Source organism: Aquarana catesbeiana, linkage group LG04 (genome assembly GCF_042186555.1).
Source record: "Aquarana catesbeiana isolate 2022-GZ linkage group LG04, ASM4218655v1, whole genome shotgun sequence".
In the NCBI taxonomy this organism is placed as follows: Eukaryota; Metazoa; Chordata; class Amphibia; order Anura; family Ranidae; genus Aquarana; species Aquarana catesbeiana.
Genome location: NC_133327.1, coordinates 106,211,261 through 106,228,647, shown reverse-complemented (window position 1 = coordinate 106,228,647; position 17,387 = coordinate 106,211,261). Strand labels below are relative to the sequence as shown.

At 45.5% G+C, this 17,387-nt stretch overlaps 1 protein-coding gene across 2 annotated transcripts in view; it reads left to right on the top strand.

Annotated features, from left to right (window-relative positions):
* The window catches only part of ALLC (allantoicase), a 74,909-nt gene that overhangs the window by 20,458 nt on the left and 37,064 nt on the right, over window positions 1–17,387 (top strand). For both annotated transcript variants that reach the window (XM_073625417.1, XM_073625418.1), the window contains exon 4: window positions 16,495–16,582. In XM_073625417.1, coding sequence (XP_073481518.1) covers window positions 16,495–16,582 — 88 coding nt within the window. The remainder of the gene's footprint in view (window positions 1–16,494; window positions 16,583–17,387) is intronic.

Here is a 17,387-nt window from a genome sequence, read left to right as displayed (position 1 = left end):
GTCCATGTAAAACACCCAATGTGAATATCCACCACCAAAGACAGGTATTGCGCTTACAGGAACATATGGACTCAGATACCGTAGTACTGAGTCAACAAGGCATATGTAATCCACATATTGATTACAGAAGCAATTTAGAGCTTCTCACATCACCACCTCGCGACAGGATTGCCACTCACTAGATTGTTTTGTCATTTCCGAAGTATCATAAAAACATAAAAGAGCCTCCACAGTGCAATACTCGATTAATTTATTATAAAAAGATAGAACACTTACATCACATGCAAAGATAAAAAGCCTGTCATAAGATCCAATAAGGAAACAACATGTAGAACGCAATGACCTGGATAGAATTGTGGATCCCATAATCAATATGTGGATTACATATGCCTTGTTGACTCAGCACATATGTTCCGGTAAGTGCAATACCCGTCTTTGGTGGTGGAAATTCATATTGGGTGTAGGGATGAGCTTCGTGTTCGAATCGAACGCATGGTCGACTCGAACATTGCCTGTTCGGTCGTTCTCCGAATTCCGAACGATATGGGCCGTTCGCAAAAAATTCGAGTGGCGTGTTACGGCCCATAATTCACTGCGGCATCGCAGTACATTGCTGGCTGATGATTGGCCAAACATGCACTATGACCCGCATGCTTGGCCAATCACAGCGCCATCTGTACAGAGAGCCGTAATTGGCCAAAGCCAGGGTGGCTTTGGCCAAATATGGCTCAGGGGGTTTAGTACACGCCCCACACTATATAAGGCCGCCTGCATGGCGGCCCTGTGTAGTGTGTTCCGGCCTTGAGAGAGAGATAGACAGACAGAAAGACAGTGTCATTTGATTTAAGTTAGAGTAGGCAGGCGAGTCAGTTAGCTGCACTTACAGTGTATTGTGTGTGTGTGTATGTATGTGTATATATATATATATATATATATATATATATATATATATATATATATATATATATATATATATATACATCCTAGGTGGTGTGTGTGTGTGTGTGTGTATATATATATATATATATATATATATATATATATATATATATATATATATATATATATATATATATATATATATATATATATATATATATATATAATATACATTATATATACACACTGTATTCAGTTTAGCTAGATCCGTTCCTGTTATTCTCTTCCTACTACTGACAGGCAGGCAGGTGTTTTTACAGTATTTACAGCTACCTGAAGAAAATTGCTGGTGTTCTTCTGATCCTATTAGTCCTATTAGCTACAGTATTTACAGTTAGTGTAGTGCGTCCTCTGCACAGTGTGCACCTAAAGCTACCTGAAGAAAATTAGTGGTGTTCTTCTGATCCTATTAGTACAGTACCGCAGGCAGCTGCGGTATTTACAAGTTAGTGTAGTGAGTCCTCTGCACAGTGTGCACCTAAAGCTACCTGAAGAAAATTAGTGGTGTTCTTCTGATCCTATTAATACTACAGGCAGGCAGCTACAGTATTTACAGTTAGTGTACTGTGTCCTCTGCACTGTGTGCACCTAAAGCTACCTGGAGAAAATTAGTGGTGTTCTGATCCTATTAGTACAGTACTGCAGGCAGCTGCAGTATTTACAAGTTAGTGTAGTGCATCCTCTGCACAGTGTGCACCTAAAGCTACCTGAAGAAAATTAGTGGTGTTCTTCTGATCCTATTAGTACAGTACTGCAGGCAGCTGCAGTATTTACAAGTTAGTGTAGTGCGTCCTCTGCACAGTGTGCACCTAAAGCTACCTGAAGAAAATTAGTGGTGTTCTTCTGATCCTATTAGTACAGTACCGCAGGCAGCTGCAGTATTTACATTTTAGTGTAGTGCGTCCCCTGCACAGTGTGCACCTAAAGCTACCTGAAGAAAATTAGTGGTGTTCTTCTATTCCTATTAATACCACAGGCAGGCAGCTACAGTAATTACAGTTAGTGTAGTCCGGCCTCTGCACAGTGTGCATCTAAAGCTACCTGGAGACAATTGCTGTTGTTCCGTTCCTATTAATACCACAGGCAGGCAGCTACAGCATTTACAATTAGTGTAGTGCGTCCTCTGCACAGTGTGCACCTAAAGCTACCTGGAGACTAGGGATGAGCTTCGTGTTCGAGTCAAACCCATGTTCGACTTGAACATCGTCTGTTTGCCCGTTCGCCGAATTGTGAATGATATGGGCTGTTCATGGCGCGTCACGGCCCATAATTTACTGCGGCATTGCAGTGCATTGCTGGCTGATGATTGGCCAAGCATGCACTATGACCCGCATGCTTGGCCAATCACAGCGCCGTCTGTAGAGAGAGCTGTAATTGACCAAAGCCAGGGTGGCTTTGGCCAATTATGGCTCAGGGGGTTTAGTACACGCCCCACACTATATAAGGCCGCCTGCATGGCGGCCCTGTGTAGTGTGTTCCGGCGTTCAGAGACAGAGAGACAGTGTCATTTGATTTAAGTTAGATTAGGCAGGACAGTCAGTTAGTTAGCTGCACTTACAGTGTATTGTGTGTATATATATATGCATCCCAGGTGTTGTGTGTGTATATGTATATGTGTGTGTATATGTATATATATATATATATATATATATATATATATATATATATATATATATATATATATATATATATATATATACATATATATATATATATACACACTGTATTCAGTTTGGCTAGATCCGTTCCTGTTATTATCTTCCTACTGACAGGCAGGCAGGTGTTACAGTACAGCTACCTGAAGAAAATTGCTGGTGTTCTTCTGATCCTATTAGTACCACAGTCAGGCAGCTACACTATTTACAGTTAGTGTAGTGCATCCTCCTCACAGTGTTCAGCTAAAGCTACAAGTTAGTGTAGTGCACAGTGTTCAGCTAAAGCTACAAGTTAGTGTAGTGCGACCTCTGCACAGTGTTCAGCTAAAGCTACAAGCTAGTGTAGCGTGTCCTCTGAACAGTGTTCAGCTAAAGCTACAAGTTAGTGTAGTGCACAGTGTTCAGCTAAAGCTACAAGTTAGTGTAGTGCGACCTCTGCACAGTGTTCAGCTAAAGCTACAAGTTAGTGTAGTGCACCCTCCTCACAGTGTTCAGCTAAAGCTACAAGTTAGTGTAGTGCGACCTCTGCACAGTGTTCAGCTAAAGCTACAAGTTAGTGTAGTGTGTCCTCCGAACAGTGTTCAGCTAAAGCTACAAGTTAGTGTAGTGCACAGTGTTCAGCTAAAGCTACAAGTTAGTGTAGTGCGACCTCTGCACAGTGTTCAGCTAAAGCTACAAGTTAGTGTAGTGCGTCCTCTGAACAGTGTTCAGCTAAGGCTACAAGTTAGTGTAGTGCACAGTGTTCAGCTAAAGCTACAAGTTAGTGCAGTGCGACCTCTGCACAGTGTTCAGCTAAAGCTACAAGTTAGTGTAGTGCGTCCTCTGAACAGTGTTCAGCTAAAGCTACAAGTTAGTGTAGTGCACAGTGTTCAGCTAAAGCTACAAGTTAGTATAGTGCGACCTCTGCACAGTGTTCAGCTAATGCTACAAGTTAGTGTAGTGCTCAGAGTTCAGCTAAAGCTACAAGTTAGTGTAGTGCGACCTCTGCACAGTGTTCAGCTAAAGCTACAAGTTAGTGTAGTGCACAGTGTTCAGCTAAAGCTACAAGTTAGTGTAGTGCGACCTCTGCACAGTGTTCAGCTAAAGCTACAAGTTGGTGTAGTGCGTCCTCCTCACAGTGTTCAGCTAAAGCTACAAGTTAGTGTAGTGCGTCCTCCTCACAGTGTTCAGCTAAAACTACAAGTTAGTGTAGTGCGACCTCTGCACAGTGTTCAGCTAAAGCTACAAGTTAGTGTAGTGCGTCCTCCTCACAGTGTTCAGCTAAAACTACAAGTTAGTGTAGTGAGACCTCTGCATAGTGTTCAGCTAAAGCTACAAGTTAATGTAGTGCATCCTGCTCACAGTGTTCAGCTAAAACTACAAGTTAGTGTAGTGCGACCTCTGCATAGTGTTCAGCTAAAGCTACAAGTTAGTGTAGTGCGTCCTCCTCACAGTGTTCAGCTAAAGCTACAAGTTAGTGTAGTGCGACCTCTGCATAGTGTTCAGCTAAAGCTACAAGTTAGTGTGGTGCGTCCTCTGAACAGTGTTCAGCTAAAGCTACAAGTTAGTGTAGTGCACAGTGTTCAGCTAAAGCTACAAGTTGGTGTAGTGCGACCTCTGCACAGTGTTCAGCTAGAGCTACAAGTTAGTGTAGTACGTCCTCTGAACAGTGTTCAGCTAAAGCTACAAGTTAGTGTAGTGCACAGTGTTCAGCTAAAGCTACAAGTTAGTGTAGTGCGTCCTCCTCACAGTGTTCAGCTAAAGCTACAAGTTAGTGTAGTGCGTCTTCTGAACAGTGTTCAGCTAAAGCTACAAGTTAGTGTATTGCACAGTATTCAGCTAAAGCTACAAGTTAGTGTAGTGTGTCTTCTGAACAGTGTTCAGCTAAAGCTACAAGTTAGTGTAGTGCAACCTCTGCACAGTGTTCAGCTAAAGCTACAAGTTAGTGTAGTGCACAGTGTTCAGCTAAAGCTACAAGTTAGTGTAGTGCGACCTCTGCACAGTGTTCCGCTAAAGCTACCAGTAGAAGGTTGGTTGTGTTTTCCTGATCCTATCACTACCACAGGCAGCTACATTATTTACACGTTAGTGTAGTGCGACCTCTGCACAGTGTTCAGCTAAAGCTACCTGTAGAAGGTTGGTGGTGTTTTCCTGATCCTATCACTACCGCAGGCAGCTACATTATTTACACGTTGGTGTAGTGCGACCTCTGCACAGTGTTCAGCTAAAGCTACCTGTAGAAGGTTGGTGGTGTTTTCCTGATCCTATTACTACTGCAGGCAGCTACATTATTTACACGTTAGTGTAGTGCGACCTCTGCACAGTGTTCAGCTAAAGCTACCTGTAGAAGGTTGGTGGTGTTTTCCTGATCCTAAAAACTACCGCAGGCAGCTACATTATTTACACGTTAGTGTAATGCGACCTCTGCACAGTGTTCAGCTAAAGCTACAAGTTAGTGTAGTGCACAGTGTTCAGCTAAAGCTACAAGTTAGTGTAGTGCGACCTCTGCACAGTGTTCAGCTAAAGCTACCTGTAGAAGGTTGGTGGTGTTTTCCTTATCCTATCACTACCGCAGGCAGCTACATTATTTATATGTTGGTGTAGTGCGACCTCTGCACAGTGTTCAGCTAAAGCTACCTGTAGAAGGTTGGTGGTGTTTTCCTGATCCTAAAAACTACCGCAGGCAGCTACATTATTTACACGTTAGTGTAATGCGACCTCTGCACAGTGTTCAGCTAAAGCTACAAGTTAGTGTAGTGCACAGTGTTCAGCTAAAGCTACAAGTTAGTGTAGTGCAACCTCTGCACAGTGTTCAGCTAAAGCTACAAGTTAGTGTAGTGCACAGTGTTCAGCTAAAGCTACAAGTTAGTATAGTGCGTCCTCCTCACAGTGTTCAACTAAAGCTACAAGTTAGTGTAGTGCGACCTCTGCACAGTGTTCAGCTAAAGCTACAAGTTAGTGTAGTGCGTCCTCTGAACAGTGTTCAGCTAAAGCTACAAGTTAGTGTAGTGCACAGTGTTCAGCTAAAGCTACAAGTTAGTGTAGTGCGACCTCTGCACAGTGTTCAGCTAAAGCTACCTGTAGAAGGTTGGTGGTGTTTTCCTTATCCTATCACTACCGCAGGCAGCTACATTATTTATATGTTGGTGTAGTGCGACCTCTGCACAGTGTTCAGCTAAAGCTACCTGTAGAAGGTTGGTGGTGTTTTCCTGATCCTAAAAACTACCGCAGGCAGCTACATTATTTACACGTTAGTGTAATGCGACCTCTGCACAGTGTTCAGCTAAAGCTACCTGTAGAAGGTTGGTGGTGTTCTCCTGATCCTATCACTACCGCAGGCAGCTACATTATTTACACGTTAGTGTAGTGCGACCTCTGCACAGTGTTCAGCTAAAGCTACAAGTTAGTGTAGTGCACAGTATTCAGCTAAAGCTACAAGTTAGTGTAGTGCGACCTCTGCACAGTGTTCAGCTAAAGCTACAAGTTAGTGTAGTACGTCCTCTGAACAGTGTTCAGCTAAAGCTACAAGTTAGTGTAGTGCACAGTGTTCAGCTAAAGCTACAAGTTAGTGTAGTGCGACCTCTGCACAGTGTTCAGCTAAAGCTACAAGTTAGTGTAGTGCGTCCTCTGGACAGTGTTCAGCTAAAGCTACAAGTTAGTGTAGTGCACAGTGTTCAGCTAAAGCTACAAGTTAGTGTATTGCGTCCTCCTCACAGTGTTCAGCTAAAGCTACAAGTTAGTGTAGTGCGTCCTGTGAACAGTGTTCAGCTTAAGCTACAAGTTAGTGTAGTGCACAGTGTTCAGCTAAAGCTACAAGTTAGTGTAGTGCGTCCTCCTCACAGTGTTCAACTAAAGCTACAAGTTAGTGTAGTGCGACCTCTGCACAGTGTTCAACTAAAGCTACAAGTTAGTGTAGTGCAACCTCTGCACAGTGTTCAGCTAAAGCTACAAGTTAGTGTAGTGCGACCTCTGCACAGTGTTCAGCTAAAGCTACCTGTAGAAGGTTGGTGGTGTTTTCCTTATCCTATCACTACCGCAGGCAGCTACATTATTTACATGTTGGTGTAGTGCGACCTCTGCACAGTGTTCAGCTAAAGCTACCTGTAGAAGGTTGGTGGTGTTTTCCTGATCCTAAAAACTACCGCAGGCAGCTACATTATTTACACGTTAGTGTAATGCGACCTCTGCACAGTGTTCAGCTAAAGCTACCTGTAGAAGGTTGGTGGTGTTCTCCTGATCCTATCACTACCGCAGGCAGCTACATTATTTACACGTTAGTGTAGTGCGACCTCTGCACAGTGTTCAGCTAAAGCTACAAGTTACTGTAGTGCACAGTATTCAGCTAAAGCTACAAGTTAGTGTAGTATGTCCTCTGAACAGTGTTCAGCTAAAGCTACAAGTTAGTGTAGTGCACAGTGTTCAGCTAAAGCTACAAGTTAGTGTAGTGCGTCCTCCTCACAGTGTTCAGCTAAAGCTACAAGTTAGTGTAGTGCGTCTTCTGAACAGTGTTCAGCTAAAGCTACAAGTTAGTGTAGTGCAACCTCTGCACAGTGTTCAGCTAAAGCTACAAGTTAGTGTAGTGCACAGTGTTCAGCTAAAGCTACAAGTTAGTGTAGTGCGACCTCTGCACAGTGTTCCGCTAAAGCTACCAGTAGAAGGTTGGTGGTGGTTTCCTGATCCTATCACTACCACAGGCAGCTACATTATTTACACGTTAGTGTAGTGCGACCTCTGCACAGTGTTCAGCTAAAGCTACCTGTAGAAGGTTGGTGTTTTCCTGATCCTATCGCTACCACAGGCAGCTACATTATTTACACGTTAGTGTAGTGCGACCTCTGCACAGTGTTCAGCTAAAGCTACCTGTAGAAGGTTGGTGGTGTTTTCCTGATCCTAATAACTACCGCAGGCAGCTACATTATTTACACGTTAGTGTAATGCGACCTCTACACAGTGTTCAGCTAAAGCTGCAAGTTAGTGTAGTGGGTCCTCTGAACAGTGTTCAGCTAAAGCTACAAGTTAGTGTAGTGCACAGTGTTCAGCTAAAGCTACATGTTAGTGTAGTGCGTCCTCCTCACAGTATTCAACTAAAGCTACAAGTTAGTGTAGTGCGACCTCTGCACAGTGTTCAGCTAAAGCTACAAGTTAGTGTAGTGCGTCCTCCTCACAGTGTTCAACTAAAGCTACAAGTTAGTGTAGTGCGACCTCTGCACAGTGTTCAACTAAAGCTACAAGTTAGTGTAGTGCAACCTCTGCACAGTGTTCAGCTAAAGCTACAAGTTAGTGTAGTGCGACCTCTGCACAGTGTTCAGCTAAAGCTACCTGTAGAAGGTTGGTGGTGTTTTCCTTATCCTATCACTACCGCAGGCAGCTACATTATTTACATGTTGGTGTAGTGCGACCTCTGCACAGTGTTCAGCTAAAGCTACCTGTAGAAGGTTGGTGGTGTTTTCCTGATCCTAAAAACTACCGCAGGCAGCTACATTATTTACACGTTAGTGTAATGCGACCTCTGCACAGTGTTCAGCTAAAGCTACCTGTAGAAGGTTGGTGGTGTTCTCCTGATCCTATCACTACCGCAGGCAGCTACATTATTTACACGTTAGTGTAGTGCGACCTCTGCACAGTGTTCAGCTAAAGCTACAAGTTACTGTAGTGCACAGTATTCAGCTAAAGCTACAAGTTAGTGTAGTATGTCCTCTGAACAGTGTTCAGCTAAAGCTACAAGTTAGTGTAGTGCACAGTGTTCAGCTAAAGCTACAAGTTAGTGTAGTGCGTCCTCCTCACAGTGTTCAGCTAAAGCTACAAGTTAGTGTAGTGCGTCTTCTGAACAGTGTTCAGCTAAAGCTACAAGTTAGTGTAGTGCAACCTCTGCACAGTGTTCAGCTAAAGCTACAAGTTAGTGTAGTGCACAGTGTTCAGCTAAAGCTACAAGTTAGTGTAGTGCGACCTCTGCACAGTGTTCCGCTAAAGCTACCAGTAGAAGGTTGGTGGTGGTTTCCTGATCCTATCACTACCACAGGCAGCTACATTATTTACACGTTAGTGTAGTGCGACCTCTGCACAGTGTTCAGCTAAAGCTACCTGTAGAAGGTTGGTGTTTTCCTGATCCTATCGCTACCACAGGCAGCTACATTATTTACACGTTAGTGTAGTGCGACCTCTGCACAGTGTTCAGCTAAAGCTACCTGTAGAAGGTTGGTGGTGTTTTCCTGATCCTAATAACTACCGCAGGCAGCTACATTATTTACACGTTAGTGTAATGCGACCTCTACACAGTGTTCAGCTAAAGCTGCAAGTTAGTGTAGTGGGTCCTCTGAACAGTGTTCAGCTAAAGCTACAAGTTAGTGTAGTGCACAGTGTTCAGCTAAAGCTACATGTTAGTGTAGTGCGTCCTCCTCACAGTATTCAACTAAAGCTACAAGTTAGTGTAGTGCGACCTCTGCACAGTGTTCAGCTAAAGCTACAAGTTAGTGTAATGCGTCCTCTGAACAGTGTTCAGCTAAAGCTACAAGTTAGTGTAGTGCACAGTGTTCAGCTAAAGCTACAAGTTAGTGTAGTGCGACCTCTGCACAGTGTTCAGCTAAAGCTACAAGTTAGTGTAGTGCGACCTCTGCACAGTGTTCAGCTAAAGCTACCTGTAGAAGGTTGGTGGTGTTTTCCTGATCCTAAAAACTACCGCAGGCAGCTACAATATTTACACGTTAGTGTAATGCGACCTCTGTACAGTGTTCAGCTAAAGCTGCCTGTAGAAGGTTGGTGGTGTTCTCCTGATCCTATCACTACCGCAGGCAGCTACATTATTTACACGTTAGTGTAGTGCGACCTCTGCACAGTGTTCAGCTAAAGCTACCTGTAGAAGGTTGGTGGTGTTTTCCTGATCCTATCACTACCGCAGGCAGCTTAATTATTTACACGTTAGTGTAGTGCGTCCTCAAAACAGTGTTCAGCTAAAGCTACCTGTAGAAGTTGATTTTGCTAGCTGCAGCATCAGTATATATATATCCCAGCTTAGTGCAGCTACATCTCACTGCAGGCCATTAGTATGTCTGGAAGGCCAACAAGGAGAGGCAGACAGTCACAAGCCAATAAAAGAGGGCAAGCAGGCTCTGTGTTTAGAGGCAACAGTACTGGTCGTGGACCCGGTGCATCCTCATCAGCACGTGGCCGTGGGACACGCTTGGCCTTTTTTTCGGCAGCTGGCCGTGTTGAGCCGCAATATGCAGAATACTTGGTCGAGTGGATGACCAAGCTGTCCTCATCCTCCTCATCCTCTCTCACCCATGCTCAGGGTACTTTGTCTGGCAAAGCAGCTGCCAATGTGGCCTTGGCTCAATGGCATCAGTGACTCCTTCCCTAGCCCCATCATGTCCTCCTGAGGAGTCCCTTGAACTGTTTGACCACAGTGTTGGGTACATGCTCCAGGAGGATGTCCAGCGTTTAGAAGGCTCTGATGATGATACTGAGCTAGATGAAGGCAATATCGTGAGCACGGACAGAGGGGGTGCCCAAGAAGGACAGCAATCTGGCAGTCTTGCCCCCCCTGCTGCAGCATACTGATAGGTTTGCTCCAGTGATGTGGGAGGGGATGATGAGGTCACTGACTCAAAGTGGGTGCCTGATAGGAGAGAGGAGGAGGAGATGGCACATCACCAAGGAGGCAGGATGCCCTCCAGGGGCTAGCCTAAGGGCAGCACACTGACTGCATTACACCGCAAAGCTCCGCATGTGCGGGGCGCTGCTGTCTCTGCACGTTATTCCAAAGTTCTTTGGTGTGGGCCTTTTTTGAGAAGAGTGCATCAGATCGCACCGCTGCTATTTGCAACATATGTCTCAAGCGTATCTCGCGTGCCCAAAACATCTCCCGCTTGGGCACCACATGCTTGACCAGGCATATGTTGACCTGCCATGCAGTTCGTTGGCAAGCGTACCTAAAAGACCCATACCAAAGAACAAAGAGGACCTCTCCTTCCTCCTCATCAGCTGAGATCTCCAACCCCACTATACCTTCAGTCCTCTCTGAGACCTGCACTGAGAGGAATGAAGGTGTAGAATTAGGTGTGTCACAGCCAAGTACTTGTGGGCAATCTGCTTTTGGTACACTGACGTCAGATTGTACCAGGCAAATTTCCCTGCCCCAGCTGCTGCACCGCCAAAAGAAGTTTGATCCCAGCAATCCACATGCCCAGCGGTTGAATGCTAGCTTGGCAAAATTGCTAGCACTTCAACTGCTGCCTTTTCAGTTGGTAGACTCTGCCCCCTTCCCTGAATTTGTGGAATGTGCGGTTCCTCAGTGGCAGGTAACCAAACGCCACTTTTTCTCACGGAAGGCAATTCCAGCTCTCTACCGGCATGTGGAAGACAATGTCCATGCCTCGCTGGACAGGGCGGTCAGCGGTAAGGTGCATATTACCGTTGACTCGTGGTCCAGCAGGCATGGACAGGGATGTTACCTAAGTTTCACGGCACATTGGGTTACTCTGCTGGCAGCTGGGAAGGATGCAGGACAAGGTGCAGTAGTGTTGGAGGTTGTTCCACCACCATGCCTCCAAACTGCCACTACTAATGATTCTGACACACCTCTCTCCTCCACCCCCTCCTCTTCTTCTTCCTCCATGGCCTCTTCCTGTGCTTTGTCCTCAGAACCAGCGGTGCTCCGTAGGCGTTCAAGGGGCTATGCAAGTATGCAGGCCAAAAGATGCCATGCGGTGCTTGAGCTGGTGTGCTTGGGGGACAGGAGCCACACTGGGGCAGAGATTCTGTCAGCTCTGCAGGAGCAGGTTCAGAGGTGGTTAATGCCACGCCAGCTTAAGGCAGGTATAGTGGTTTGCGACAATGGCACCAACCTCCTCTCCACCCTCTGACAGGGACAACTGACCCATGTGCCCTGTTTGGCTCACGTCCTTAACTTAGTGGTGCAGCGGTTCTTGGGCAGGTACCCGGGCTTACAGGATGTCCTGAGGCAGGCCAGGAAAGTCTGTGTGCATTTCCGCAGGTCATATAATGCCAGCGCTCGGCTGGCTGACCTCCAAAAGGAATTTAACCTGCCCAAGAACCGCCTATTCTGTGACATGCCCACCAGGTGGAACTCAACGTTGGCCATGCTGCAGCAGCTGCACACGCAGCAGAGGGCCATCAATGAGTACCTGTGCGACTATGGCACCAGGACAGGGGAGCTTGTTTTTTTTTTCCCCACGTCAGTGGGCCATGATCAGAGATGCATGCACTGTCCTGTCATCATTTGAGGAGGCCACGAGGATGGTGAGCAGTGACAGTGCATGCATCAGTGACACTGTCCCCCTTGTCCACCTGTTGGAGCACACGCTGCTTAGAATAATGGACAGGGCACTTGAGGCAGAACAGAGGCGGGAAGAGGAGGACTTCCTTAGCTCTCAAGGCCCCTTTTATCCAGACAGTGTTCCTGCGTGCCCGCCGATCACACAGGAAGAGGATGAGGAGGAGGCGGAGGAGGAGGAAAAGGAGGATTGTGTCAGCATGGAGGTGGAGCTTGGCACTCAGCATCAGTCTTTAAGGGATCATTTACAGTCCCAAGAAACCCATGGACTTGTACATGGCTGGGAGGAGCTGGCTGCAGATCATGTCGTCCTTAGTGACCCAGAGGACTCCGGACCGAATGCCTCAGCAAACCTACGCTGCATGGCCTCCCTGATCCTGCAAAGCCTGCGGAAGGATCCTCGTATTCGTGGTATCAAGGAGAGGGATCAATACTGGCTGGTAACACTCCTTGATCCACTTTACAAAGGTAAGGTTGCGGACCTTATCTTGCCGTCGCAGAGGGAGCAGAGGATGAAACATCTTCGGGAGGCCTTGCAGAAAGGTCTGTGCAACACGTTCCCAGAGACTGGGAGGTTACAAACTCCTGTTTCTGGACAACGTGTTGCTGAGGCTTCGGTCAGTCAAAGAAGGAGCGATGGAGAAGGTGGCCGTCTGACCGATGCGTTCAGATAATTTTTTAGTCCGCAGCCCCAAGGTATGATCGGTTCCAGCAACCATCGCCAGCGTCTGTTTTACATGGTGCAGGAATACCTAGGGGCAAGATCTGACTTGGACACCTTTCCCACCGAAAATCCTCTGGGTTACTGGGTCTTGAGGATGGATCACTGGCCAGAGCTTGCACAGTATGCAATTGAGCTACTGGCCTGTCCTGCATCCAGCGTTCTTTCAGAACGCACATTCAGTGCTGCTGGAGGTTTTGTAACCGATCACAGGGTGCGCCTGTCCACCGACTCGGTCAATCGACTGACCTTCATAAAAATGAATCAGTCTTGGATCACCAGCAGCTACCAAGCACCTGATGCTGATGTAACCGAATAATTTTTTTTGAAATGTCAGATCCCTTCAAAGACTGCCTATGCTGATGCTGAGTGACTATCCTGTTATGCTGAGTGACTATCCTCTTTCTCCTCAATGATCATGCTGATAGCTTGTAAGAATATTTTTGGTTCTGGGTGCCGCCACCAGTGGCTAAGGCCCAATTTTTCAGCCCCTGTTTAACAGGGGCGTGTAATTACAATTTTTGATGCAATACTTTGCAGCAGGGCTTGTTCCTGCACTCCAACTAGAGTATCTGTGAGGGGTTGCAGTGTTGTGGCACCAGCACCAGTGCCTAAGGCCCATTTTTTCCACCCCTGTTTAACAGCGGCATGTAATTGCAATTTTTGATGCAATATTTTACAGGAGGGCTCATTCCTGCGCTCCAACTAAAGTATCTGTAAAGGGGTTGCAGTGTTGTGGCAACACCACTGCCTAAGGCCCAATTTTTCTGCCCCTTTTCAACAGGTACATGTAATTACAATTCTTGATCTAATATTTCACAGCAGGGCCCGTTCCAGCTCCCACCAAGAGTAACTGTGAGGTCTTACAGTGTTGTGGCAACAACACCACCACCACCGAAGGCCCAATTTTTCTGCCCCTGTTCAACAGGTGCATGTAATTACAATTCTTGATCTAATATTTCACAGCAGGGCCCGTTTTTGCGCCCACCAAGAGTAACTGTGAGGACTTAGTGTTGTGGCCCCAGCACCACCATCACCAAACGCCCAATTTTTCTGACCCTGTTCAACAGGGGCATGTAATTACAATTCTTCATCTAATATTTCACAGCAGAGCCCGTTCCTGCACCCACCAAGAGTAACTTTGAGGGCTTACAGTGTTGTGGCAACACCAACACCTAAGGCTGCAATCTCTGCAGAGTATATAGGGCAGGCCCCTACTTTCAAACATCCAACTTACAAACGACTCCTACTTGCAAACGGAAGGAGACAACAGGAAGTGAGATGAAATCTACCCCTAGGAAGGGAAATTCTCTCCTGTAATGCCGCGTACACACGGTCGGACTTTTTGGCTACAAAAGTCCGACAGCCTGTCCGACGGACTTTCGACGGACTTTCGATGGACTTTTGGCGGACTTTTGGCGGACTTGCGGCAGACTTTCTAACGAACGGACTTGCCTACATACGATCACACAAAAGTCCGATGGATTCGTACATGATGATGTACACCGGACTAAAATAAGGAAGTTGATAGCCAGTAGCCAATAGCTGCCCTAGCGTGGGTTTTTGTCCGTCGGACTAGCATACAGACGAGCGGATTTCTGGGTCCGGCGTAGTTACGACGTAAAGATTTGAAGCATGTTTCAAATCTAAAGTCCGTCAGATTTGCGGCTGGAAAAGTCCACTGAAAGTCCGGGGAAGCCCACACACGATCGGATTGTCAGCCAGCTTTAGTCCGTCGGCGTCCGTCGGACTTTTGTAGACGAAAAGTCTGACCGTGTGTACGCGACATAACAGTTAATATGGGAAAAACGTGTCTCCTCTCCACTGATACTTTAACACCAATCCTTGTTTCACTAAAAACCCCAAGTTGTCAAAAAACATTTGTCATTGGGACAGAAAGTGAGGTAAAATCTTCTGAAGAGGTGCACAGACAGCAAAACAAATGTCACAGGGGTGATAACCCTACCCCATGTTTTCCAAAAAGCTTAAAAATAGATTTTTTGGTTGGAGCTAAACACGTTAAAAATGTACCAGTTCAAAATTACAAACAGATTCTACTTAACAACAAACCTACAGTCCCTGTCTTGTTTGCACCGCCTGTATACTGCTGTTCAGAGGGCCTGGGGCCCCACGCCTTTCCTTTTTTTAATTTGGGTGCGGGGTTCCCCTTAATATCCATACAAGACCCATAGGGCCTGGTAATGGACTGGGGGGGGGGGGGGTACCCATGCCGTTTGTCTCACTGATTTTCATCCATATTACCGGGACCGGACATTACATTAAAGCCGTAAGCAGTTTTAAATGACTTTTATTACTTTAAAAATGTAATTTTGTGCAGGGACTGTTCTAAGCAGGGGAAACACACGCCACTTTACAAGCATACTATAGACACCCCCCAGGTACGATATTTAAAGGAATATTTCACTTTTTTTTCACTTTAAGCATCATTAAAATCACTGCTCCCGAAAAAACGGGATGTTTTTTAAAACTTTTTTTTGCATTGATACATGTCCCCTGGGGCAGGACCTGGGTACCCAAACCATTTTTAGGACAATACCATGCAAATTAGCCTTTAAAATCAGCACTTTTGATTTTGAACGTTCGAGTCCCATAGACTTCAATGGGGTTCTAACGTTCGTGCAAATTTTCGGTCCGTTCGCAGGTTCTGGTGTGAACCGAACCAGGGGGGGTGTTCGGCTCATTGCTAATTGGTTGTTATACATGGACTGTCACCATTGCCATATATAATCACTTCAACTACACTGGAATTCTTCTACTTTGGACTTTTGTATATATATGACTTGAACTTTTTCTTTTCAATTATTTCACATTTTTATACTATATTGGCTTATAGGATATAAGTTTCTGTGAGAAGATCACTGCCAATTCACATATTGCCTTTTAAGCACTGCACTTTTTGTATATAACATTACTTGAATGTAATGCATGGCAAACTAGGACTGTATCATATGCACTAAACTGCAGTGTAGATGCAGGGCTGGTGCTACCACTAGGCAAACTAGGCAGCCGCCTAGGGCGCACTGCTGCCTAGGGCGCCCAGCCACTGGTGTTCCTACTCTCTTCTCTCTGCAGCAAGTCTTAGCATTAGCAGCCGGCTGCCGCTCCATTCACACATAGTGTCAGAGGCGCAGCGACAGCGGAGGACTGTGTCTGTGTCCCGACTTCCGAATGAATGGAAGCAAGCAAACATTCATTAATGGCCACTGGTAGGCTGCATTGATGGGTAATGGTAGGCTGCATTTGATGGGCACTGGTGAGGCTGCATTTGATGGGCACTGGAGAGACTGCATTTGATGGGTGCTGGTGAGGCTGCATTTGATGGGCGCTGGTGAGGCTGCATTTAATGGGCACTGGAGAGGCTGCATTTAATGGGCACTGGAGAGGCTGCATTTGATGGGCGCTGGTGAGGCTGCATTTGATGGGCACTGGAGAGGCTGCATTTGATGGGCGCTGGAGAGGCTGCACCCTCTCTGTTTGTCCTGTTTACCATTATCACTGAAAGTGAAACTAAAAGAAAATCCCAAATTTTGTTCTGTCCCCAGAAAGGTAATAGAAGGGATGAGGACGCTAGCTCTGGGGACCCTGATGACAACCAGAGATTCCCTCAATTTTGAAAGATTGCCTTTCACTTTCTGTTTAGGCTATGGGAAAGGAAGTGAAGGGAAATGTCCCCAATGGAACACATGGCAAAAAAAAAAAAATGTCTGGAGTTATAACCCTCCCTTACTCAATCCAAAATGAAAAAAAAAAAGTTTGCTTTTAGTTTTACTTTATGTGTAAATGATCTTTAATGAACACATTAAGCAAATACATGATTATATTTGTTACCAAATGCATTATGAAATAAAATACATTTTCTGAAATAATTTTTTATATTTGTCGTTTAGAAAAATGACCCAGAATTTAAAGTTGGCCTCTTTACAGAATATGGTAAATGGATGGATGGTTGGGAGACAAGAAGGAAGAGAATTCCAGGTAAGAAGTATATATATTCCTGGCTCTGCCTTTTCACTATTACAATTTATAAACCTGATGGGAGAAGAAGTAAGGCCCCATCATTACGTAGACCCTTCCTATTCCTTCTGGGCTTAACTATATTGGAAACCCGCAATCCTTAATTGTTTCTGGAAGACAGCCACGGCCTACTCAGAGCCTAGGCTATAATTTTATCCTCTGGACAAAATCCTTGTCAATTCTGGCTGCAACTGAGTGGTAAAAGTACTGCCTCTATGTAGAATTACAGCCTAAAACCTCCACCATGCCCCACCTTGCCTGCCTACAGACACTCATCCTTGTACCTCTCTGCAGGCTGTCTGCAAACAAACTGCCTTCTGTTCCTGCAAAATATTCCAAGTTTGGACTTATTGATCCAAAGCTCTTGCTGACATTTTTCTGTACACCAGTTCTTGTGTTTTTGTGCATAAACAAATCACTTGGTCTTATTTCCATGTTAAAGTTATGGCTTTTTAGTTGAAAGCCTTACACAAAGGCCACTTCTGACCTGACTTCTCTGGACTGAAGATTAGCTTACCAGGGTCTTATTGGTTTCTGCCAAGTCTAAGCTGTTGGTGGACATCTTTAGAATGTGAAGAGGAGTCAGCCTGGTGTTTCTTTCATCTGCTGTCCTATTTTGCTTTAGCCAACAACTGCATTTTTCCATCCTCAGTGTTGCCAGTTTCTTTGTGCTTCTGCAGAAGAGCTTGGACAGCATATCTGAAAACATCTGTCTTCCTTGAAATGTCTGCCTGTAAGATATCTTGTTGCTATGCTAATGATTGCC